This window comes from Pyrus communis, chromosome 13 (assembly GCF_041283825.1).
Source record: "Pyrus communis isolate YQ-2024b chromosome 13, ASM4128382v1, whole genome shotgun sequence".
Lineage (NCBI taxonomy): Eukaryota > Viridiplantae > Streptophyta > Magnoliopsida > Rosales > Rosaceae > Pyrus > Pyrus communis.
This window is the reverse complement of record NC_142577.1, coordinates 18,668,136-18,693,333: the sequence shown is the minus strand read 5'-3', so window position 1 is coordinate 18,693,333 and position 25,198 is coordinate 18,668,136. Positions and strand designations below refer to the sequence as shown.

At 37.8% G+C, this 25,198-nt stretch overlaps 7 protein-coding genes across 17 annotated transcripts; 3 read left to right on the top strand and 4 right to left on the bottom strand.

The window, feature by feature from the left end:
- Positions 1-1,437: 1,437 nt before the first annotated feature.
- LOC137738271 (uncharacterized) lies at positions 1,438-4,605 on the bottom strand. Of its 6 annotated transcripts, none has more exons than XR_015954613.1 (10): positions 4,490-4,605; positions 4,390-4,439; positions 4,169-4,282; positions 3,384-3,492; positions 3,246-3,313; positions 3,098-3,157; positions 2,487-2,559; positions 2,359-2,406; positions 1,960-2,081; positions 1,438-1,611 (listed from the first exon to the last, which is right to left on the bottom strand). XR_015954613.1 is itself a non-coding variant. In XM_088682284.1 (9 exons), exons 1-7 carry the CDS (start codon positions 4,584-4,586, stop codon positions 2,488-2,490), a joined length of 570 nt encoding a protein of 189 aa, XP_088538410.1. In that variant the 5' UTR covers positions 4,587-4,605; the 3' UTR covers positions 1,602-2,081; positions 2,359-2,406; position 2,487. The 6 variants fall into 6 exon arrangements, 1 of the variants encoding a protein (XP_088538410.1); XR_015954614.1 differs by adding an exon at positions 2,664-2,760 and having other exon boundaries at positions 1,602-2,081; XR_015954612.1 differs by having other exon boundaries at positions 1,602-1,850.
- A 1,185-nt stretch (positions 4,606-5,790) lies between these two features.
- Positions 5,791-9,634, top strand: LOC137737480 (protein CDC73 homolog). Of its 5 annotated transcripts, none has more exons than XR_015954911.1 (6): positions 5,841-7,073; positions 7,239-7,321; positions 7,448-7,551; positions 7,822-8,075; positions 8,384-8,500; positions 8,622-9,634. XR_015954911.1 is itself a non-coding variant. In XM_068476973.2 (4 exons), exons 1-3 carry the CDS (start codon positions 6,011-6,013, stop codon positions 7,538-7,540), a joined length of 1,239 nt encoding a protein of 412 aa, XP_068333074.2. In that variant the 5' UTR covers positions 5,791-6,010; the 3' UTR covers positions 7,541-7,551; positions 7,735-8,161. The 5 variants fall into 5 exon arrangements, 3 of the variants coding, with proteins under 3 accessions (XP_068333074.2, XP_068333073.2, XP_068333075.2); XR_015954910.1 differs by having other exon boundaries at positions 7,735-8,075; XM_068476973.2 differs by lacking the exons at positions 8,384-8,500; positions 8,622-9,634 and having other exon boundaries at positions 5,791-7,073; positions 7,735-8,161.
- On the bottom strand, positions 8,106-9,183 carry LOC137737482 (non-specific lipid transfer protein GPI-anchored 26-like). Its single transcript, XM_068476975.2, has 3 exons — positions 8,868-9,183; positions 8,616-8,672; positions 8,106-8,521 (listed from the first exon to the last, which is right to left on the bottom strand). Exons 1-3 carry the CDS (start codon positions 9,181-9,183, stop codon positions 8,394-8,396), a joined length of 501 nt encoding a protein of 166 aa, XP_068333076.2. The 3' UTR covers positions 8,106-8,393.
- Positions 9,635-11,168: 1,534 nt separating the features above from the next.
- Positions 11,169-12,492, top strand: LOC137736459 (non-specific lipid transfer protein GPI-anchored 20-like). The gene is made up of 4 exons (XM_068475725.2): positions 11,169-11,617; positions 11,729-11,755; positions 11,950-12,006; positions 12,118-12,492. Exons 1-4 carry the CDS (start codon positions 11,281-11,283, stop codon positions 12,327-12,329), a joined length of 633 nt encoding a protein of 210 aa, XP_068331826.2. The 5' UTR covers positions 11,169-11,280; the 3' UTR covers positions 12,330-12,492.
- A 1,711-nt stretch (positions 12,493-14,203) lies between these two features.
- LOC137736142 (non-specific lipid transfer protein GPI-anchored 25-like) lies at positions 14,204-15,472 on the top strand. The gene is made up of 3 exons (XM_088682993.1): positions 14,204-14,645; positions 14,780-14,842; positions 15,098-15,472. The coding sequence occupies exons 1-3, from the start codon at positions 14,261-14,263 to the stop codon at positions 15,310-15,312; spliced, it is 663 nt and encodes a 220-aa protein (XP_088539119.1). The 5' UTR covers positions 14,204-14,260; the 3' UTR covers positions 15,313-15,472.
- Positions 15,473-15,508: 36 nt separating this feature from the next.
- Positions 15,509-20,220, bottom strand: SDE3 (P-loop containing nucleoside triphosphate hydrolases superfamily protein). Of its 2 annotated transcripts, none has more exons than XM_068476277.2 (5): positions 19,567-20,220; positions 18,222-19,026; positions 17,981-18,148; positions 16,067-17,524; positions 15,509-15,937 (listed from the first exon to the last, which is right to left on the bottom strand). In XM_068476277.2, exons 2-5 carry the CDS (start codon positions 19,011-19,013, stop codon positions 15,740-15,742), a joined length of 2,616 nt encoding a protein of 871 aa, XP_068332378.2. In that variant the 5' UTR covers positions 19,014-19,026; positions 19,567-20,220; the 3' UTR covers positions 15,509-15,739. The 2 variants fall into 2 exon arrangements, with proteins under 2 accessions (XP_068332378.2, XP_068332379.2); XM_068476278.2 differs by having other exon boundaries at positions 18,222-19,043; positions 19,567-19,798.
- Positions 20,221-21,163: 943 nt separating this feature from the next.
- LOC137737623 (proteasome subunit beta type-2-A) lies at positions 21,164-24,447 on the bottom strand. The gene is made up of 3 exons (XM_068477159.2): positions 24,150-24,447; positions 23,929-24,052; positions 21,164-21,729 (listed from the first exon to the last, which is right to left on the bottom strand). Exons 1-3 carry the CDS (start codon positions 24,305-24,307, stop codon positions 21,397-21,399), a joined length of 615 nt encoding a protein of 204 aa, XP_068333260.1. The 5' UTR covers positions 24,308-24,447; the 3' UTR covers positions 21,164-21,396.
- Between the last annotated feature and the right edge of the window lie 751 nt (positions 24,448-25,198).

The window sequence follows — 25,198 nt, the reverse complement described above, 5'->3', positions numbered from 1 at the left end:
AAACTAGTTTTTATTGATTTTTAATGTTGAAAATATGAGAATATCTTTAAATTTAGGTTTTAAATCATTCATTTCAATTGTTTAAATATTAATTATAATAGATTTAGCATGGGAAAATATATTTTGAAGAACACGAATATTATAGTTTGTAGTTATGGTAAGAGAAATAAAAAAAATAAAAAAATTGAAAAGAGGGGGATCGGTATGAAGTTAGCGACTTTATTTCAGTTAAATTGCTAGTTAGCTAGCGATCGTAATTCTATATGGTCGCTATCTTACTAGCAACTCTCTTCATGGACAATAGGAAGAAAAGTACCGATCGTAGCATTTTTACCCCTCCTTTTTTTCTTTTTCTTTTTTCATTGAATTTCTTTTCCATTGAATTTTTTTTCCTAAAACTATTTTTTATTGATTTTTAAAGTTGAAAATATGAGAATATCTTTAAATTTAGGTTTTAAATCATTAATTTCAACTGTTTAAATATTAATTATAATAGATTTAGCATATGAAAATATATTTTGAAGAATATGAATATGATAGTTTGTAGTTATGGTAAGAAAAAAAAAATAAATAAAAAAATTAAAAAGAGAGGGATCGGTACGAAACTAGCGACTTCATTTCATTTAAATTGCTAGTTAGCTAGCGACCTTATTTCTATATGATCGCTAGCTTACTAGCAACTCCCTTCAAGGACAATAGGAAGAAAAGTACCGATCGTAACATTTTTATCCCTCCTTTTTTTCTTTTTCTTTTTCCATTGAATTTCTTTTCAATTGAATTTTTTTTTCCTAAAACTATTTTTTATTGATTTTTAAAGTTGGAAATATGAGAATATTTTTAAATTTAGGTTTTAAATCATTAATTTCAATAGTTTAAATATTAATTATAATAGATTTAGCATGGAAAAATATATTTTGAAGAACATGAATATGATATTTTGTAGTTATGGTAAGAGAAAAAAATAAATAAAAAAATTGAAAAGAGGGGGATCAGTATGGAATTAGCGACTTTATTTCACTTAAATTGCTAGTTAGATAGCGATCGTAATTTTATATGATCGCTAGCTTACTAGCAACTCCCTTCAAGGACAATAGGAAGAAAAGTACCGATCGTAACATTTTTACCCCTCCTTTTTTTCTTTTTCTTTTTACATTGAATTTTTTTTCCTGAAACTATTTTTTCTTGATTTTTGAAGTTGAAAATATGAGAATATCTTTAAATTTAGGTTTTAAATCATTCATTTCAATTGTTTAAATATTAATTATAATAGATTTAGCATGGAAAAATATATTTTGAAGAACATGAATATGATAGTTTGTAGTTATGGTAAGAGAAAAAAAATAAATAAAAAAATTAAAAAGAGGGGGATCGATACGAACTAGCGACTTTATTTCATTTAAATTGCTAGTTAGCTAGCGACCTTGTTTCGATATGATCGCTAGCTTACTAGCAAGTCCAGATAGTGTTGGTATATTGTACCTGGAAGTCTAGAACTTTGGTAGAATATTTCCTCTAAGTTGGTATCATTTTACTTTAAATCCAATACGTTGAACTGATGAAGTTTAGATGATCACTAGAATTTGTACGCACGCGTCGCTGCGGGATTGAAAACTATATGAAAGATTATACAATTTCAATCTTCATAAACAATGTTTGCGTCAAAAACTGAGTTACCAATGCCAATACAAATTATACACAACCTCATCATGAATGAAACAAATTTAAATATCAAAAGAGAAACCTATTTCGTCTATTAAAAATATTACGAAGTTCTTTGGATACGAAAAAACACTTCCTATCCAAAAACATTAATGGGAAATGTTGTTCACTGCAACACTAAAAGTTGTCCTCTGCTATGTTGGTCATTAAGGAAGCATCCCAGGCAAGGAAAAAAAATTGAGATAAATTTATAGATTGTAGAATTATATCATGAACAAAATAAGGATGATGCGTGCTTACCTAGTGTTTTCGTGTGCAGAAAGAAGTCTGATTTTGCACAAAATAGAGATGACATTCTCTGGCAATTCTATAGGACACGATCAAACTTTTTTGCGCTTCCAACTTGCCTTGCAACCAAGTTTCTGCAAAAACAAATTGAATTCAACAAAGTAATTAGACCAAGGCATAAGAGATTATAAGAAAAAAGTATAGAAAATATAAACCACATATACCACTTATTATATTACTTTGTATTCCAAATACACCTAAAAATATATCGATTTCTAGTGAATGGTTCGGTTCCAATTAATTCCACTTTAGTTTCTTTCAAACCCTTCAACTTATCCTTAACTTTTTTTTTTTTTTTTAACGGCATCATAATTAAGAGATAGCTAATAATAAATATACAAATCTGTTAACCTTTAGTTGACCCTCGACATGTGCTCAGAAGAGGGCTCTTCCAACACCCTGAAATCATGTCAAGAGTTAAAAAGGAGCAAGAAAAAACTAATGTAAGAGCTTTGTAACATTGAGGCAGAGCATATTACCTTATAGGGCCTCTTTAAAATCAGATGGACCAAATTCTATTGCCATGGTTTCATCATCCAATTTGTCAACCATCTGAAAAATGAAGAGAGAGTATTTACATAAGTAAAATCTGAAAAGTAATAGCAAAAAATGAGTCAGTTGTTTAAAACAACGATCTGCTAAGACAACATCCATACCTGTATATAATTCACAACTTTTGAGACAGAATAGTGTAATAAGGAATTTCTACCAAGTTCCTTTTCAATGATCCACCAGTCCCTCTCAAAAATCCCACTTCAATGAAAAGGAAGTTAGGCCACACTATAAAATGCACTACTCCAGCTTTTTTCAAAAATGATATTCTAAGAAGCTAAATGCTTGAAGAACCTAAGAAGAAGATAATATATAAATTTATACTAAATTTTAATACTAAATCTACATATACTAAAGTAAAGTTATTTTAAATGCCCAAAAATAAATCTAAACAAAAACTTGAAACTAAAAACCAAATGGTTATCAAACGGCTCCTAAAGGAATACACGTTTTGGATTTATTAAATGGAGTTTTTCAAGACCTTCAACTAAGTGAAACTAATATACAAATACTAAAGAATAATATCGCATAGCCTTACCTCAATCTTCTCAAAATTGATCATGACACTCCCTTTTGTACCGCATGGAATATCCCTTACCTACAATGTTGCTAACAGAAGCTTTCAAAGCTATAATGAAGGGAAAGACAGAATCCTCAATCATCCAAACATGGATTACCAAAGTTACCTGATCAGTCTGTAGGGTCACTTGAACGGGTTCAAAATGGGTGACCAGAGGCAGCTTGAGATGAAAACCTGAAATTTGAAATAATGAGAAGCAGGCAAATTTAAGGCCCTATGCAAGCAACTTCTCAATGCACATCACTTGGATCTGTAATTGTCTTCAGAAGAGCGCCTCCTCTCCAATATACCCCAACATGACCTTCTGGGACTTGGTGTAGAATTGATATCAGTCCTTGGTTGATACCTAGGTTCTGGTTCACAACTAAATTTATTAATATTCACATAATCATTAGACACAATTAGATTATTAGGTTCACAACTAAATTAAAAAAAAAAAAAAAACATTCTCATAATCATGAGACATCATTCCAACTCATTTCTTAAACCCCAAAGAAAATCTAAAATGAAACTATGATTTCCACCACAAAGAAGTTGGAATTCTCTACTGTCACCAACCTGTTTTCGCCGCCCAGAAATTGGAAGAATCCAATCTTGGACCCATATTCTCACACTAAATAGCAAAAAAAATAAGTTTTAAGAAATTGGGAGCCAAAATTCCATAATTAACCAAAACAAAGAAAAATATCTAAAACCCAAATTTGAAAACATAGAAATAAACATATATGCCACTCGCCATTTCAGTGGCTTCTGGTTCTGTAAGGTTATTTATTTGATTGCTGTAGGGTATACGAAACCAAGAATAAATTAATGGAGCATGTTCAGAAAATAACCCAGATGAAAACCCAAAAAATCAGAAGAAAGAAGACCAAAAAAAAAAAATACACGTTCCTAAATTTCTTTTTGAGGTTTTATCAGAAATTTGTAAATCAAAATTAAATTCCAATCCAAACTCAAATTGCAAAACAATCAGAGCATACAAATTTAATAACCCAAAAGGTTAATGAAACCAAACCTATACTTGAGTACCTCACTCAATGTTTCAGTTGGGTGTGCAGCATATGCTTCCCTGTAAGAAACAGCTTTCCGCAGGCACTTCCCACGACCAAGAGCTGCTTCTTTCTCACTTCGATATTTTCCCATCTACAAATCCAACAAAATGCAAATAAGTCCTTAATAAATCAAGAAAATGGGAGATGGAAAACACTTCGTACGCACGAAACCTCATCAGAAACATTAAAGAACTCAACCTCCCCTCGAAATTCAAACGTCAATTTCATCGGTTCCTCCGATTTCCAGAAACCAATCTGAAGCACGCAGCAATCCTTAAAACTGTTGGAGAGAGCGAGAGAGTAGGAGAAGCAGCGATCTTTTTCTTTTTTTTGGATGAGAGAAAGCGGAATAAAGCAGAAGAGTCGAGAAGCGGAAGTCGAAGCAGAAGGTGCATCGATGATGGACGCGTGGGCTTGGAGGGCAAACCCGTCCTTTTGCTGTGTCAAATGGAAAAAAGGACTGATATCAAAGGACTTGGAGGGAATTTTTGTCCTCACACTGTTAATGAACAGTGTTTTGGTTGAGTTTTAAGTATATGTAGAATATCCTGGCTGGTAATTGGTATAAGGCACACCATTTGACCGTTCTTCTGACTTGGTAAGCTGTTGAACTAACTTTCGATCACAATGGAATCTATTCATACTGTGTAGATCTTGTTTAGGAGAGCATGCAAATAATTAAGAATCCCATTGAAATATACAGTTTTAATGTACTGTATTTGCATGTTGGATCGGCTTTCTTTGAAAATTAAAATAAAAAATTTAATAAAGGAAAAATAATGTCTTTGGTTTGGTATTCTATGATAAATGACTACCTCATAAATTCTCTCTTGCGTGTGGATTTCACACAACCCCGATTGACAACGTCTTCTTTTATATAAATAGTAATCTCGGGGTCCTGTGTGCCGAAGGGAATTAGAAGCCCTAAAAGTTGCAAATTTTTCAATGTGTCCGAAACATAAGGTGGTACGGCATATGTTATTATATATAAGTGGAAGAATTTTTTTTTTTTCCCAGTGTTCCTCTACTTGTATAATGACATACGGTGTATGTATCCTATGTTCCGAGCACACTGAAAAATCTCTCCCCTTCATCATGCTACCTAGTCGCTAGGTGTGAGGAAGTTGATAGTTTATTCATCTGCTTACTCGCCAATGGCCTGGATCGCATTCGTCGCTTAATTCCCTCTCTTCATGGTCTGAGGTTTAAGCCACAGTCTTTATGGTCTGAGGTTTTAGCCCTATTTTTAAGTGTCTTTCTACTTATATTATGATAGATGATGTATCTACTGTCTTCCAAATATACTAAAAAAATCTCTCCTGACTCGATAACTATTGCTTACATTTTTGACAATGTGCACTAGATTAAATTCACAGCACCACCATATGTCAAGGCCCAATGTACAAACCCACTTTACACAGAAGCCCTATAAATGCGAGGGAACCCCATTCCAAAAGAAAGTAGGATTCTCATCCTTTCTTTTTTTGTTTTTTTTATTTTCTTCCCTTTGATTTGAAGAGTGATAGTAAATCATGCCGACCTCTTATATTAAATTTTTATAAAAAATATATATATAATAGAGAAGGTGAGAAGAGGTCGACCTTTTATATTAAATTTTTATAAAAAAAGAAATATAAAATAGAGAAGGTGAGAAGAGGAGGCGAAAGAAGATGGAAAGAGGAGGTGAAATAATCGTATTCCTCCCTAAGCGGGCCAAACCCTGAACCAGATAGGTGCCGTTTACTCTCCGCACGTAATCAGAGTGTTTCAGTGATCACTCGGATCACTTTCCACAGTTGAAGCAACAGCATCATCCTCCATGGACCCGCTCTCCGCCCTCCGCGACTTCACAATCCGCGGCGAGCTCGACAAGATCGTCCGGGTCAACGACGAGTTCCGGTTCGGTTCCGACTACAGCTTCCCCTGCCACGCCGAGACCGCCTACCGCTCCAAGCAAGGCAATCTCTACACCCTCGAAACCCTCCTTTATTACGTCAACAACCACCAAATCAAGCACACAGACTACATCCAGTGCGCCCGCACCCAGGGGATCCCCTCCGTCACTTTCCCCGACCGCAAGCCCCTCCTCGACTACCTCACCGGAAAGATCTCTTCCTCCGACTCCATCGAGTTCATCCTCCCTCCCCAGAACGACGCCATACACCACCCCAAAATCCCTGCCGCCCTCGATTCCGCCAGCAACGGTAACCACATCAGCAACGACAACGGCGATTACGCCGCTTTGGATTCTAGGGTTTTCACTCAAATTGAGACGCCGGTGGACTACATGTCTTTGATTTGCTCCAGCGAGAGGCCGTTGAAGGACCGCGAGGGGTTGCTGGAGTGTAAAGGCAGGAACTTTTACGCCGTTTTGACTTCGGCGACGAAGAGGGAAGAGGAACGGCAGCGTATCGAGTCGCAGCAGAGGAAAGACGGGCTGGTGGCGAAGAGCAGGCTAATGGGTTCCGACGAGAGGGGCTTGACCGGGTTCGGAGATGAATCGGGTTACGACCCGAATACGAAGCCCAAATTGCACTTGAAAGGAGGTAAAGTTGGGGAAGGGGTGCCCATAATTTTGGTGCCCAGTGCGTTTCAGACGCTGATTACGATTTACAATGTGAAGGAGTTTTTGGAAGATGGGGTTTATATACCCACTGATGTGAAGGTGAAGCAGATGAATGGGGCGAAGCCAGACTGCGTGACGGTGCAGAAGAAGTTTAGTAGGGATAGGGACCGGGTGGTGACGGCTTATGAGGTTAGGGATAAGCCCTCAGCATTGAAGGCGGAGGATTGGGACCGTGTTGTGGCGGTTTTCGTGTTAGGGAAGGAATGGCAGTTCAAGGATTGGCCTTTCAAGGACCATGTTGAGATTTTCAATAAGAGTAAGTGGAAATTTTCAGTTCTGAGGTTTTAATTGCATTGAAAAATAGTTTTCTGGTTCGTTGAGATTTAGCTTTCTGACTTTGTTTTATGTGGCTTTTGAAACTTCATTGTATTTGTAGCTGATATGATTTGGCTTATTTTGTATCTGTCTGATTGTAATGCAGTTATGGGTTTCTTCATGCGGTTCGAAGATGATAGCGTGGAGTCGGCAAAAATTGTGAAGCAGTGGAATGTGAAGATCATCTCAGTAAGAATTTTCACCATCTTGAGCTAGTTCGGGACTTGGTTTTGTAATTGAAATCATTGTCACTTCATGTTTGTTATTTGTTTGTTCTGTTCTCGAACGATATTGAACTGTGTTCTAAATGTGCAGATTAGCAAGAATAAACGACATCAAGATAGAGCTGCAGCATTGGAGGTGTGGGACAGATTAGAAGAATTTGTGCGGTCAAGATCACATTCTTGATGTGCATCAAGGTGCGGAAGAAAGAGATTACAGCAGTCATGTTGGTGCGGCTTGCGCTTTTGTGCTTCTTTAAATTTTAAGTTTTGTTATCAAAATTTTGATGATTTTTTAGGATAATGTAACATTACAATTTTTCCGAGTGACAATACTATATCAATCTAAGAGTACATGGAGATGCTTGGCTTAATATTCAGGGTTGGCAAGGAGAATGCCTGAGGATGTATACTTGAAGATGGACTTGTCGTTTTACATATTTGCAAACTCTTGCCTGCTCATTGCAGATATGCAGAGGGTTTCCCAGTTAATCTAAAACTGACTGAGAAACAGCGGTCGGTGCCCTTGAACCATCTTCTCCGGAGATTCAGCAAGACATTGTTGAGGTTCATCTGAGTGTAGGATCTCTGCATATGTGCAAACTAGGCTGAAGTTAATACTGTTCCTACATCTCCAGCCGCCTGTAGGGAGACAAACCTTTGCAGGAAGTGCAATGTTGCTATCCGGGAGGACGGAGATTGGAACTTGTGGTACTATAAGTGTAAGTTTTCTACCGAAGTTGTTATATATTGTGATTGATGTTTATTATCATAATTCCAATTCAATTGATAATTTTGTCACCCAAAAGCTAGAAAATGTTTATTATAACAAAAAAGGGAAGAGAGCAGGATTGCCTCTTTCAATAGTACAAAAACCAAATCTAGCAAAAATAAAGTACAAAAACTATATCAACCTCTCTGAGGTCACAAGGAATATATCAATAATCTAACAACTGAATTCAAAATAATAATCGAATACGTTAACAATCACAAACAGTATTATGTGTAACTCGAAATGTTTGGCCAACAGAAAAGAAAAATTAGCACATTGTAAAGATAGCATATGCCGCAGCCAAGAGAAGAAAGAGTTGAGTCGTGGCAGACATCTTGATGGAGTTGCCGGCCGACGAGCCACCTTGAGTCGATGGTACATTTTTTGATCCGGTTCCTGCACGATATGAACACCAATACAGCGTCAACCTTGTAGAAATTGCTATAGATTCATTCACAGCTAAAATAATCATATGAACTGTTTTGTGTACCTGAAGGACTATTTGGAGAGTCTGCTGCTCCTGTTGGTGAGTCAGCTGGAGAACCGGCTGCGCAAATATAACGGTATACAAGTTATTAGAAGAAGATTAAGACGATCATTAGAATGTGACCATCCACCCGAAACCAATAAATAGGGTGGAAAGGCCTAAGATCATTTATACTATATTAGGCAAGGCTTCAATTCCCTGATGTGAGATTCACTCTAAACACCGACAGAAGGCATTGAGCATGTGCAGGCTTACCGTTACACTGGCTGAGTGGTGGAGTCTGGACATTGCAAGCACCAGGCAATGCCAGAGCCTGAGTCCGATTCACGTTGACCCCCAGAGATGATCCACCGCCGTTAAGAACCTCACACAAGCACTGTGGGGAGGAAGCGACAACGCTAGCTAGCTGCGAGCAGCATCCGGAAGAAGGGGTTGAGGAGTTTCCAGTGATGTAACTGAGGCAGGGTGACATGCTGATGATCACATTTGTGCAACTGGACTGTGCTGCTGCCCTTGCCAAGAACATGGTCGCTAGGACAAGGACTAGAGACTTCTCAAACTTTCGTGCCATTGGAAATTTGGAATAAAAGTTGTTTGGATTTGTGTGAGAAGTGATTGGGAAGTTGTGATATCCGAAGTGGGATACGACTGTTTTGATTGATTTGGTGAAGTTAGAGGAGAAATATGTGGCTTTTTGTAGTGGGGGAGATGAAGAGAGAGGACAAAAATGTTGGATTAATTGGTAACCTAACTATTCCTACTTGTATTATGTCACAATGGGTTCTTCATTTAGTTAAAAGCTAAGATTTATTAAATTGTCAATTGTTGTGTGGTTTAGCTGGCTGTGGAATAGTATGAAGGTCGGTTTTTGGGTTACCAACTTCTATTGTTTTTGGCATAGATTAGATCTCAACTTAAAACATTTTTGATGTCTAAAAATGGGTTGCTTCGTATTTATGATTGGATTAGATGATTCATTGTATTTAAAGTCTGTGGAATGAAGAAATGTTTTTTTAATTCCATTTTGGGCGACTTAAAGAAATAGTATGTTGAATGAAAAGTTATTTACTACTACATTCAAATAGACCTCAAATTATGAGTTATTCAATGCAATTTAATAGGCACCAAACGAGCTCCATAAAACCTTACAAACTACTTTATCTTTTATTTCTGGCTACGAATAATAATATTAAGAGAGTAAAGAAGAAAGAATATTAAAAGTTACCCTAAACATCATCTCAAATTTAAGAGTTAAGATGCAAGTGATCATTTACCACAGTAATGGAAATGAATTGAGCTCTTGTATGATGGCGTGAGTTCAAACGCTGTCGGTGACTAATCTAACATCTAATACAGAAACTTGTTAAGGCACTTCTTCTTAAATTCCTAGATGCTATGTATGTTGGAAGAGATTTTGGGGAGAAGGTTACCGTTCTTTTATTTTCAGAATAATGCACACGATTTGTTTGACGGCGATATTCTTGGTAGTTTCTAGAAGGAAAGTTGACTTGAGATTATGATTGTGAACAATGAGGCATGTTTTAACACCTGTTCATGAGATGAGGTATGGTGAACTACTTTTATCTTGTATTTCCATGTTGGTCAGCAAAATGTTCGAGTTGTCAAATGATTATTGAAACCCTAAGTTTGGACAGCAAATTATACGGAATCAGTTTACTGCAACTGTGATGTCATGCATTGTCATGTTGAGAGAAATTTAGACATGACAATAGGTTATGAACTTATTAGACAGAAGTGTTACGTAATAGTGAAATCATTTTATGTAAATTCTTCTCTAAGTCTATAACAAAAAGGAAAATGATTATTGAAGCAATTTTTTTTTTCCTTTTCTTTTTAGAACTAAAGAATTATTCTCTTTTCATGAAAAGTGAAAAATCTGACAACTCGAACATTATCGTTAAGCTTTTGGAAACTTAACGATAATGCTTCTTGTACATAATTCTTTTGCTAATTCCTAATTGTGTACAAGAAGCATTATCGTTAAGTTTTTGGTTCTCAATTTTAGGAGTCCTTGTATTAGAGAAGTCAGATAACAAGGATCGAAATTGAGGCAAAATCTTAAATGTAATTGATTTACTAACATCTGTTTATCTCACACATCATATGATTGAATTAGAAGAAAATAATGACCAAATCATATGACATGTAAAACACATTAACAAACCACCGGATACACGGAAGAATCTCTCACACCTTTTTCACTTGGTGTTACTTCATTTTGGTCACATTTTCATTCTTTATGTTCCTATTAGTATGATTCTAAACAAATGATATGAACCAACCATATGAAGCCACATAATAAAAACCAGGGTTGGACGTTTCTTACTCACCAAAGTCTCAGCGAAAATGCAAATCAAAAGACGGTGCATAAATCTGTTACGCCATGCTAATCCCACCGCTAACAAAAGTGACAAAACACCCTATTTTTTTCCACATAGGTTCGTTAAGGTAGTTGAGCTCCAAAAACCAACTCAGAAAATTCACCTTTTCTTGTTCCCTCCACTTCCCTTCATGTATAAATTCTCTCACCCTTCTCACTTCCAAACGCAACTCAAACAACTCAGAATTCATCATAAGTTTGTACGCATTTCCAACTCCTACATAACCACAGATTTCCTTCCAAGTTCCACCAAAAGATTCAGATACTATGGAGATTTTCGTGTCGTTTCCCCGCCTAGTTATGGCAATGGCAGTGACTCTTGTCCTGGCTCTGCCAGTCTCCGCGCAAGTTCGTTCCCCTTGTACTGCCAACACGATTGCTAGCTTTTCCTCTTGCATGAGTTTTCTCACTAACAGCAGCGCCAATGGTACAGCACCAACCGCAGACTGCTGCAATTCGCTAAAATCCATCACAAGTACTAGCAGGGACTGTTTTTGCCTCCTTGCGACTGGAGGCGTTCCCTTCCAGTTGCCAATCAACCGGACTCTAGCCATCTCTCTTCCTCGTGCCTGCAACCTCCCTGGCGTCCCTCTCCAATGCCCAGGTTAATTTTAAACTTTCGTAATTTTGACATGGTTTTTCAGTATTATAAACATGATTAATTATGTGTACTTTATGATATGATTACTAACATGAACATATGATCAACGTGCAGCCGCTGGTGCACCTATTCCTGCTCCAGGTACCATTTTACCTGAAGTACTGTAATTTTAGGTTAATGTTCCCTTGTCAGACAGTCGAATATGTTATATTACGATAATAATTGATATTGACAATCTAATATCATAACATGTCGGACTGCCTGACGAGTAAACATTTTCTTATACTGTATGGTTGTTAGTTGGTGAACTAATGCTGTCTAATTGAATTTGGCAGGTCCTAGCTCCCTGTCGCCAGCTCTTTCTCCTGGAGCTTCACCATCTGCTCCAACAGGTAACTTCTTAAATTAGTACATTTTCATCGAAGCTGTTTAATGCTAAAAGCGCTCGAAATGGCGATGGTTCGTGATATTGATTGTCTCGTAACATGTTTTCTGTTGAACAGCTTCCTCTGTCCCAGCACCCACCTCATCTGCTGAGTCACCGGAATCCGACAACACACCGGATTTAACTCCGCCATCTACAACAGGGGGTTCTGCAGCTCCAAACGCAATTCCTGGGAGCCGCCCGGTTCTGACTCCTTCGGCTGCCACACTCTCTTACTCGCCTTCCCTTCTGCTATTGGCATCCGGCATTCTAGCTATGAAGTTTTTCTAGGCCGATTGTATATGTTTGCCTCTACACATTTTTCGTACATTGTTTGAGAAATATTATTTATAATTGAGTGTGATTATTGTATTTCATTACTTCAGATCATTGTAAACCATATTTAGGTGGTTATTAATAGAATCAGTGAAAATAAATATTTGTTTCATTTTAATTTGGGACCTTTCACAAATTCAGTTTCAGTAAATTACTTCAAGACTCCTACGAATGGCTGACACAATTTTCTTTCTTCGTGAGACGTTGCATCGATCACTTCACTACTCACTCCACCCTAGATGCAAGAATGTTGGAGTCAAACACTCAATTTTGCGCAGAGATGTAATTGATTCTGACATTCTTGAAGTTTTGTGTGAACGGATGAGTGAAGCGTTTGATGAAATGACTCATAAAGTTATCATTTATCTGCAATGAAAAATGATTTTGGTTTCTATCTGTTGACTTTGAGTAGATATTTGGATTCAAAATTCGAATTTGTAACCATATGACGTGGTTATCTTCAAATTTGAGAATTTGCAAACATTTATATAAAAGCTGAGGAAAAACAGACTCATCATCTCATTTCACACAATGTTTGTGCTTAACTTGTGGCTCAAGTCACAAATTAAAAACCTCCTCTGCAGTTGAGAATTCATGAATAATACTCCTCACAATCCATGTGAAAGGGTTGTATTTTATCAACCCACCATGCAGGGCGAATTGCATGATTTTTTTTTACAATAAAAAGACGAAAGGAGTGATACGTGTCAACTCATTTCGTTCTGCCTGTCACAATATGAATTTGTTCCTATACAAAGATGACAGAGCATTTGCTTGACAAAAAAGATAGCAGACATAATCGATAATGTTTCAAATTGTAATACAAACCAATTAATAAAATGGCTTTTCAACTTTAACTAGCATTTTGGTGCGGTCGCCTAGAAATTAAGACAGTTAAATTTCAGTAAATAGTTTCGTTATCAAAATGCTGGAATGCTATAAACTAACAAATGTATCAATAGAGCAATATTTCTAAAATGAAATGAAATAAATTGAAGGAAAATAAGGCATAAAATCAAAGTGTCAGTTGAAGTTAATAAACATGCAGGAAAAAGACATAAGTAATACTTGAGCATTGCTGGAAACCCAGTAATGTTGGGTTTATTTCTGTGGATGATTCTGAAACTTGTTTCACTGCCCTTAATCAAATTCTCCAAGCTGGGTATGAATGCTTGTGCTCTGATAGGAGAATCCTTCCCACCCCTACCTTCTTCCGGCATCTCGCTGTCATTGCCATTATCAAAGTCTAACATATCTGCACCTCCTTTAACTCACTGTCCAGGTATAACTGTGCCATGTCTATCTTCTACTACAACTGATCCAGGAACCGTCCTGTTGGCCCCGGTTGAAGCACTGACGACGCTACAATAGAAGCACATCAGCCAAAGGCCCTCAAGTAACCAAAACCAACGACGATGGTCCCAAGAGGAAATCAAACAGAGAGGACAAGACCAAGGTTAATCCACTACCAATGCTGCTACTGCCATTTGCTCTTCAAGCTTGTAAAGCATTGTATTAGCTTTAATGAATTCTCTATTTCTTGTGCCACAGTAAATTGACCAATAATGTAATTTTTTCGAATAACGATTATGTTGAGGCTTCTATCATTTTCTTGTTGAGCAATGCTAAAAGGATCGCGTTACTGAATGTAAGTCGATTGGCCTAGGCAATGTTTCTGCGTTATGCACCCAAATTCGATTCCTTCCAGTAGATTGGAGTAGTTTGGCTACAAAATTTGTTAGAAGCAAATTCTAACCGCTTCCATAAGGTTAAGCTTGGGCAGTTAAAATTACACTCTTCGTTATTAACTGCAAACCTGAAAAGGGCACTTCTGGAATTATATAAATTCCTCTGTTTCCCGCCATTTCTCTCTCAAACTCTCGAGCATGATAACCACCGCCACCGCTCGTCCGCCCCTCATGGCCATCCTCCTCGCCTTGACGCTCGCCATTATCAGCACCGAAGCAGCAGAACCGCCGTCGCCGCTACCCAGTTGTGGTGACGAGCTCGTGAGATTCTCGCCGTGCCTGCCGTACGTGTCGTCTCCGCCGAACAACCTCTCCGACTCGCCCCCACCCAAGTGCTGCGACGCGTTCTCGCTGTCGCTGGAGTCCGGCGGCGCTCTGTGCCTCTGCTACCTGGTCCAGGATCCTCCTATGCTCGGGTTTCCCGTGAACGGGAGTCGCGTTCTGTTTTTGTCTTCCACTTGCCCTCTCGGAGACATTTCCACAAACACAAGCAGTGCAGAGTCTTTGGAATCGCTCTGCTCAGGTTCTTGAGCCCAATTTATGGTTTTATATATCGATTCATAAATTACCAATCTTTTAACTTCTTGACGCCATGAATGCGAATTTTCAAGAAACTTTGGTTCTGAAAATTCTGATTGTATTGTGTAACTGCAACAGGATCGCCAGAACTCCCTCCTCTCCGCAGCTCAACAATTTCAGAGATTTCTCCTCCTCCTTCTGGTAATTAGTCCCAATTACTCCACGACTTTCTTGGATTTTAACCTTCAAAAATGTATTTATTATTTAATAATTATTATTAATTGTCTTTGAAGTGCATTGAGATTCAAGAGGGATGCTACATGCTAATCTTGGCTAATTAAGAAAAACCCTAAAAACCCCATTTGTCACTTTTCTAATCTCACTTCTAAAATGCCATGCAGAAAACTTCGACTTTGTAAAAACCCTAAAAATCCCATTTTTATTATTATCTTGCAGGTTTTGAGTCTGTTGGCAATGCTTCATCTCCTCTCATGAGCTTAGCACCAGAATCAGCAAACACTACAAGCATTCCACCGGGAAACAGATCTCCGACTCCACCAAGCTCAGCGGTATATCCGGCTAGGGTTTCAGCAGCAGTGAAACAAATTCACACAAGCAACACTTGGTTTCTACCTGCCCTACTGAGTTTCCTTGTTTCCATGTCCAGCTGATGCTTCCTATATTCATTGAGATTGTAGATGAAAATTCCACCGCCCTTTCGGCATTTCTCGTACTGACTTCATCAGGAAAGCTTGTGTAGTTACCCTGTCACATTGGCATTCATGAAAAATTGTACATTCACATATAAATTTCTGCCTAATTTTGAGATGACAACCTGTGATAGTTGAGCAATGAAGTATAATGAAATTCACCCACAAATATGTTTCATCTGCATAACTTATAAAATCAACTTTCGTCTTTCACACAAACACAACGAGCTGAATGTAGTCCTACATGAAATTGGCATGTCAAATCATGCTGGAATAGTGCCGTAGATTCATGGCACGTAAAATTAAAAAAGAAAAGTAAAGTAAATTATAGTTCTGGCTAGCATCCATGGATTCATAGTATATGAAGAAAATAAACTTCTGTTCCAATTTATATGTTCCAATCAGACCATTCAGCTTCACCAACCCCAGCAGGCTGGGGGACTTCTGTTTGCAAGAATTCTTCCGGCTGCCCATCATCTATAGAGAAAGATGTGTCTTCATCATCTTCCTGTCTCTCAGGGGGACTACAACCCTGATAGGATGAGTTGTCAGCACAACGCCAAAGCAGCTTGTTCCAGTTCCGGTCCTGCCAAAACCAATCAACTGAAATCATAAGAAAATAATCCTAGGATTGCACGCACGCACACACACACCAGTAGACACCAGTAGTCGAAAGATAATGTCCTGTAACCTGCTGTAAGACAAAGGAGCATACCTTGGTGATGATGTGCGGGTTACCAATTATAATTAGCAAAGCTTTAGCACGAGTAATAGCCACATTAAACCTTTTTGGGTTGCTCAAAAATCCCAAGCAGTACGTTTTGTCAAACTCATTGTGTTTGATTGTTGATCGGACAGTTGATATTATAATAACTTGCCTCTCTTGTCCCTGGAATTGCTCAACACTTCCAATCTTGATATTAGGCATGTTCTCATTCTCGAAAGCTTTCTTCAGTTTTAGCACTTGCTGCCGATAAGGTGTTATGATCCCAATATCTTCCTCACTCAAATTCTTTCGTGCAGTCAACCGTTTAGTGATCTCTACTACCTTACTTGCCTCAGTCCGATTAAACCATGATGGATTACACCCTTCCCTCTCATCACAGCCTTGGATGCCAAAGAAAAGAACAGGGAAATCCTTGTTAGGAAGAAGGTCCACCCTTGCCATGAAGGAAACCGAGTCATCCTTGCAAGCAATCAACTCTCGTCCATAGAACAGCTCATTAGGGAGATGCAAAATTTCCGGGTGAGATCGATAGTTTTTAATCAACTTTGTAACATAATTTCTGTCCCCATTTCTATAAAAATCACATTCGTAAATCCTCTCTAAGTATGATTTCCCCAAACCAAAGGTTTCTGCTTCTCTGGAGTTTATGATTGGACCTAATTGCATCGGGTCACCAGCAAGAACAACTACTGTATTCTGTTTATAGAGACTCGATATCGGGATCATGGTCTCTGGTTCTGAAGCTTGGCCTGCCTCGTCCAAGATAATATGAGAGAAGTGGCCTCGACGGACACCTTCTGCATAAATCAAGGAGGCACTCGTATAGGTGCATATGATGATCCGATAGCTCAACAGGGCATGGAGTTCAGGACAGGTGAAGGCATCATCATCATAGAAGCAGTAGTCAATAAGGTCGGGATTGACATCTTCATAAGGGCGGGTAGATGCATTGAGCCTCAATATATCAAACTCTTGAACTACGACATCAGCATTTGCATTGAGCAGTTTCTCCAGAATGTGGTCTGCTGCGCTATTTGAAGGAGCACAAACAAGGATTCGATCTCTTTTCCGGGTTGTGTAGAGTTGCAGGATTGTTTCAACTAATGTCATAGTCTTACCTGTTCCAGGAGGGCCGTAAATTACATAAGGTGGCCCTCCTTTGCAGCCAAGGATCATCTCAACCGAGCGCCTCTGCTCCTCATTAAGGGTACACGATATAGGCACCATTCGCATGGCTCTAATCATCCTTCTTTGAGTGGACTCAGATGGAAAAAGGAACCCTACATCTAAATCTTCTGTAGCATCAACAGCTTGATATAACCTTCTCATGCTGCTTCGATTATATGTGAATTGTACCTTATAAAGGTTACCGTCTCTATGATGTGAATGAAATTCTGGGGCAAACTTCAAGTAAACATCATCGGCCTCGACACGGTAGATATGACCCTGAACAGAACACATTAAATATTTTGAAAGATAAGCTACATATTCTGGATATTAAAATAACACGGAAACATTTTAGCAACGACTAAAAAAATCCCTAACACATGAATTAGCCAACAGCTTATGAAACACAAGGCATATGCATGGATGAAATTCTCTTTCTTCATGGATGAACCCACCAATTGGTTTAGGACATAGTCATGAATGACCAACTTCTGCCAGACGCTAAACATTTCACTTATTTGGTTTGGCCAAAAATCACTCTAGATGACAACTTTAAGAACATGAAACAATTATTAAATGTACCTTGGTAGAACTAAGCATTTACAAATAGATAGATGATTACATAAATAATTCGAATAGCCACGCAATTCATAATACTAAATATTAACAATCATTGAATTTAGTAACGGATTGGAGGTTTGGTCTTGAAGATAAGTTTTTGGTTTAGGAAACAACCTTATATGGAGGGCTTCTCTCATCTTCATACTCAAGCTTGGCAAAAACAAAATCCCCTTGAACAAGTGAAGGCCTTCTCTCAGCAAGCCCTGGCACTTCAAGGGACAAATATTGCTGTCCCCTCTTCCTCAAAGGAACGCCTTCCATATCATAACTTCTCATGCTGTCCTGAAGGAATCACAAAATTAAGCACAAATCACAAACAACTTCATAAAGTGTTGTTTCAAAATGAAGAGCTTACCTCTAGTGCTATTTCCTCCATGATGAGTAAATTTTTGAAGAAATGTTGATAGTTCCCTCTTGTAAGACCTTCAGTCACAACAGAGGGAATCTGCCCACTCTCAATCAAGCTTCTGATGTCCTTTGGAATGTCATATCGAGGAAGCCTATTTTTGTACATTCGATATGTTTTTCTACTTGGACGTACAGACCCAATATGAGATTCCACATTAAGAGGTTTCTTTTTAATGCCTCTTGTGTATGGCTTTGTAGAGGCTAAAGACTGGGATATCTTATCTTCTGCCAATAGAAAGACAGCACGTTCAATCAAGTCCGCCTCAAGATCAAAATGCACAATTGAGGTGTGCACTCCAATTTCCTTGGGTTTGCATGATAGCCATACAGTCAGAGTATCTCCAGGATGCAGCACTCTGTCCTCCAGGGAAGTACACTCAAGGAAGGCTTGGATGGTTTCCAAATCAGAGTTGTTGGTTGGAGGTTCCATCAGAGAAAGCTTGAATGAGTCCTCTGGATTCGATGCATAAATTGTAACACCCCACTCCACAGGATCAGTGGTGGTGTTCTTAAGAGTTATCTTATCCACAGCTGTTTCTCCTACAACTACTGATTGAGGCTTTCCACCTTGCTTTCCATCCACAAAAGGGAAAGGAACTGAAACAATAATTGGACCCTCTTCATTAGGATTGTAATTACGCACCGATTTATCATGATCGAAATCTATGTATCGGACTTCTCCCTTGTCTCCGATTACAGAGCGTTCTTCATCATCCCACTTATCACCAACTGAATCCATCACCAAACACAGACTGACAAGAACAACAGACTGTAAGTTTCAAATAGGAAACTACATTACAGGTAGATAAATGAGAACTACCACAACTCCAATTCACTACAAAGTAATTGTTTTTAGTTTACTGGAAACCGAAAACCACATTTTGAAAATTCACATGAGTAGCATTCGGATTTTGGTTTTCGTTGAAAACTTGTTTGGTAAAAAGGTGTAAACAGAAACTGAAAACGAAATGGTTCTCAAACGTCCGTTAGATAACCTACATGGTTCTCAAACGTCCGTTAGTAAACCTACATTGAAGCAAAGAAGTGGGGAAAAAGGGGACAGCGAACAATGGCATACAAGCTCCACCAACAAAAACCAGCACAACCACAACCAGAGAAAACACAGAATACAAATTACTAACAAAATCAATAAAATCAGACATCAATATCCAAAACCCATACGCGAATTAAAGTCCAAAATTCGACATAAATTAAGCAGAATCGGGCAGAAATCGTTAAAAATAAGATTTTAAAAAAATAATAATAATAAGGAATTTGGTTAAGAGACGAACCTGTGAAGAGATATGAGGAGGCGGCCAACGAGAGAGATGATTGCCCAGAACCCACCGCCGATCAAACAAAAACAACCCAAAAGATTAGATTTTTTAGAGAGAAACGAAGAATCTGGAAAAGGGTTCAATGCAGTTCCATCCAATTTTGAACCGAGAAAAGAGAAAAAAATGGTCGGAACCTGGAAACAAGTGTGCACGGAAGAGTGAGAGAGTGAATGGTCACGGAAGAAACCAAGTACTAATCCTCTTAAACTTCCTAGTTAAGTTTACTATAATGATTACTTATGACCCACATTGTCTACTGATTTTAGTACGATGATTCCCCTTTCTCGTCCAATAATGCACTATCGTTTGGATAAATACTTCTACATGGTATTATTTGATTATAACGTTGCGTGGTAGTAAACGTGTTTCATTTAAGTCCTTCGCATCATTGTTTGAAGATTTCTATATACTAAATTTTTTTTTATTAGATTATTGATCGAGAATTTATTGACCAAATTTAATAGCTGAAATTTTGATATATTGGATACGTTGAAGCATAATATATTCAATGTATCAATTACATCGAGTGTGGATAAAAAGACAAAGAAAGTAGTTTTTGGTGACAAAGAACAAAACAAATTAACCCGCACTAATGATTCGTGATTACTTAAGTGGCATTTTCATTTTGGGATTAATCTTCTTAAGCTTCCCCATTATCACTAAAGTGGTTACTTTGTGACCCATTCCCCGATGGACTATTAAGTATTATATTTTGAATGTTTTAACAGTTATTTTAATTTTTATATTTTAAACAAAAATTTAACAGTTAAAATATTTGGAGTAAATATAATCCCGAGTAGCCAAAAAAGTCCCCTATGCCTATGGTCATTGGATTCCACTGCTGCCCAATAAGAAATTTTTAGGAGTGCCGGGAACACCATGGACACATGGTGTTCCCTCACTCATAAAAATTTGAAAATTTAACACCCTTCAATTTTATATTTCAATAAATAAAAATTTTCAAATTTTTATGAGTGAGGGAACACCATGACACATGGTGTTCCCGGCACCCCTAAAAATTTCTCCTGCCCAATAGCGGGTTCCCGTCCTGTCCTGCCAAAAGTCATTGTTTCCAGGTCAAGTCGTGCAAATCAAAACGGATGGTGATATAAATATCTAGTTCTACTTTCATGCAAGTTTTGTGGGTGGACTCAGAGGCCCGCGGGATTCGATATCTCCCTTGCTATAAAAGCAATGAGCAACTCATTGCCTCTTAAATACAATATCAAACCTTTTTTTTTTTTTTTTTTTTTTGTCAATTTTATATGATGCTTTCATACAAATTTTGCTTGCATAAAATATAAAACGGAAATTTTAAAAGTGACCGTGTCACAAACCACACATAACCATATAGAAAACTTAAAACGCAACAATTGCTATTTACTTTAGAGTGCTGTCATCTTAGAATTCCTATTTCATGCGAGTCTCAATCTAATTTGAGGGTTTGTGATTTATCTTCACGAAAGATTTATGAAAATATAGTTTTAGGGTTTGGAATTAATCTTCCAAACTATAAATGTCGGTTCCTTTGACATGAGGGTAAATGCAAGTATGGTTGTTAACAGATTTCTTGGATAACAAATAACCAGTCATTTGCTTCCTCCAAAATACAAGTATTCCAGCAGCTTTCGTATCATAAGTGCAAACAAGAAGGGAGCTACTGTTAGTATTTTAGGTGGGTTCTGGAAGGCCTTCAAATTCACTTACTAGAGCATAGTCAAATGTAGCCAACAAGCGTTTAAAAGTAACAAAAACACGAGTCTGGTGATACTTTGAAAGGATCGATCATGCAGCAGCAACGTTGATATCTCTGATGGACTCCCGCCATGCATACTCCCTCGCCCCGTCCTTGTCAACAATCTTGATCACAAAGTTTTGGGGAGCCACCACTAGTCTTGACCGGATCTCGATGATGCACTTGTCAACCAAGTCAATTGCTTCCTCCACGGACATGCCACTGTGGTAGTGCCTGTCCATCAGTGAGAGCGCAAAGTACGACCCATATCCAAAGGCTCCCTTCTCAACCTTGTGAAGAGAGGCAATGTAATCGATGTAGTAAAGGGATGCCCCCGCCTCCTTGTCAAAACCAGCCATCAAGATGTTCACCATGTACGGATTCTGCAAAATCAAATTTTTTTAAAAACCAGAAGAAAAAAATTATACATCAAGTATCAACCATTTAACTCTATTTACTAAATAAATACGCTAGATACAATCCCAGCATCTGTCACTCATTCGTAACAACTGAACTCTCTCTGAAGTTAAAAACATCCCTCTAAACTCAGCAGTTTTCTTCTTGGTGAACAAGAAAATAAATTAACTGTACATGGTTTTTTGTTTTTCTCACATGAAAATTTAAAGCGGATAAAGAAAAATTTTGCAACTCAAAAGGAAAATCATAGCACAATATAATCCCCCTTGAGATTTTAACCACAACCCCCCTTATTTCAGGTTAGAGCCATATCACTTTGAACCATACCCATGAGAAGTGAACTGGTAGTGCCTATAACACTGGTGAAACGAGCATGAGGAACACAAGTTGACTACATAAAATTTTAGGAATACCATTTAAGCATATTCACTTTTTCCTCAATAATTCTTTTGCCTAGGAACAGCCTCAAAAATGAGAAGCATACATAATTACTTGAGACTTGCCACATTTGCCCTCAACATTCCAAGCATTTGACGAAAAGGTACAAACATCCATGAGATTGTGTTCTAGAATGTAGATGCCATATTGTTTAAATTCATACGTTTAAGCAGTAATTCAAAACGAGGTTTAATGTATAAATACAAATGGGAAGAAGGATTGGTAGGGTACTCTGAAGACTACTAGGGTTGGACTTGAAGACAAGAAGTCACTAGAATTTTATCATTGATTCTGGAATTTAGGGCAGCAACTACTCCATAATTTTAGGTGTTAAGCTAAAGGCGGCTATCAACAAAATTTGGGGAAGAGTAAACTTAGGCTATCAGAATATTTGAGTGAATGGTTTTTGGTTTGAAGATAGAACAAAAATCTGGAAATACCTAATCAGACCACACAAGAAGGAAGCCCATAAATGCCTCAAAAGGCACAAATGGGGCTGAAAATTGTGCATCCAATGTTAAACACATGCTACGTTAGAAGTTACGCCATATAAGACAAAGACTTCAATAAAAATGAAAACTGAAATAAAAAGAGTTTGATAAGTTGGCTTGCAAACTTTCTGACAAACACTTTGAAGCTCAAGCAAGTGTCTAGGAAACTTACCAAGGGGCCTCATTTCTATTAAAATGTTTGACTAGTTAACTAACTTTCAAATTTGGTTTTTTAGATACATTCTGGAAGTTTGGATTTCGTAGAAACATTATATGCAAGTTATACACGTCTAAAACAAAATTTGGATCAAAATTAGATTTCCTTAGTATGCCTAATTAGAGTCATCACTCTTGTCAACCCAGATTGTAAACGACGTATAACTAGCATCTACAGAACCTGCATACATCCCTACCAGATTATTTGATACACGAATTCAATCTTGCAGTCTCTGATCACTTAACTTTGCAATACAACTTTAAATCGCTAAATTAACTCATATGGGGCTGTCAATTAAAGCATACCGTTGAGAGATTTAGGGCTGGTTTGGTATTGCTGTGCTTTGAAAAAAAACTGCTTCTGCTGTGATGTAAGAATAAGCAGCTGTGAAATAAAGCAGCAGAGTGTTTGGTAAACTTTTTTGTAAAAGTGCTTTTGAAAAAAAAAAAAAGCAGTATTAGAGTGTTTGGTAAACTTGTATGTAAAACAGATGTGAAAAAAAGTCGGTTTTTCAAAGCTAGGTTTTGCAGCTTCTTGTTTTTGGCTTTTTTTCATCCAAAACTGTGAAAAAAAGCTGAAGCTGAGTGTTTACCAAACACAAAAACAGCTCCCAGCTTTTTTTGATAGCAGTTTTTTTCAGAATCACCTCAGTACCAAACCAGGTCTTAATCAATGTATAAGGTCAAGAACCAAACAGTCTTACTCAAAAGAACATTACAACTGCATTTGTTCAAACCAAAACAACGTGCACAACATAAAGTATTTACCCGACTCACATTGTTAATCTTTTTTTCCGCTTGAAGCCCACTTCATGTAGTTAATTTCGACATTGCTTCATTCTAACTAAACCCCAATCACCATACCTCAACAAAAACCCTAAACTTGCAGGAGGACAAAACCCCTCACAATAATAAGACTATTAACCTTAACACCAGATCCCTAATGCTGGGTAAAAAAATCCAATCACCCAAACAATGAAACCACAAATTATATCTAACGTATCAAGAAAAAGCCCATACCTTTCGCAAGGCGGTGGCAAGTTCGCCGCGGGTGAAATTGGCAGCAGCAGCGGTGGTCAACGGAATCCCATTCCGGAACTGGTACAAAGCCACGTTCTTCTGTATGTACTCCGTAAACTGAACCCTAATTTCCCCAAAATATTCCCAAAAACAATTCAATCAGATTCCATACCACATTGATCGACAATCAAACCGAAAACTAGAAAGAAAAGATTTTGAACCTGTCGCCGGGCTCGCCGCTGGCGGCGACGAGCTTGTGGGAGTCGAGCACCATGATCTTGTCCTCGTTGGACTTGTGCACCAGTATGCTATGCACGGCTGAAGTGTCCGCCGCCACGACCGCAAAGCCATCGCCTACCAAGCCGAAGATGGACTCCATTGCTTGTTTGATCTGGTGGGTTTTGGAGGTTCGATCTCTGGGATTTTGATTGCTTTGGAGCTGGGACGCACTGTTGTTCTGTGCCCTTTGGGCTACGAAATTGGAGTTATATTTACTTTTTATTTTTTGTGTTAATATTAGGGGACTTTAATTGCAAGTTGGGCCCGGACTGCTTTTTCTTCCTTTCAAACTGATTTTTATTTGTCAAAGACCACATTAGGATTTGTAGCATTCTTTTGAGAAATGATAATTGCAATTTTTTAAGTAGAATGACAGTATTAGCAGATTAAATAATTAGTGGATAAGAAAGAGAAGAATCGATGAGAATCAAACATATACTATAGTGCATAATTATTTATTTTCTGCTATTATGTAGAGCGTTAACACTTTTTTGTTTATTCATTTTGTGATCTTTTATTTATGTGATTGATATATGTATGTTTTTATTTCCTTTTTGTTTTGTAAATAGAATTGCATATAGCACAGATTTTATTCTTGTAGTGGGGGATGCGCAATAAAACTTGGGACTTATACGATAATGAAAGAAGTAATTTGACTAAACACGAATACAATCTCTTAAAGTATTCTTTCATAAAAGGAATAAACAACTCTTTGAAAACAACTTCATAATGCGGCAATCTACGGCTGCAAAAGAATGGTATGGTGCCTCAAAGCGTGTATGTGTGGGATCCACCTATTGGAGAGAAGGTGAAGCTTAATGTGGACGGTTCTCAGATCAATACTATCGGAAATATAGGTGCAGCAGTTCTTAGAGACAACATTGGTGATTGGCTTGGCGGATTCTCTGTCAACTTGGGCAAAGGTCAGGTAGCTGATGCTGAAATTTGGGGGCTATATTTTGGATTGAAACTTACAGTTGACAAGAGTATT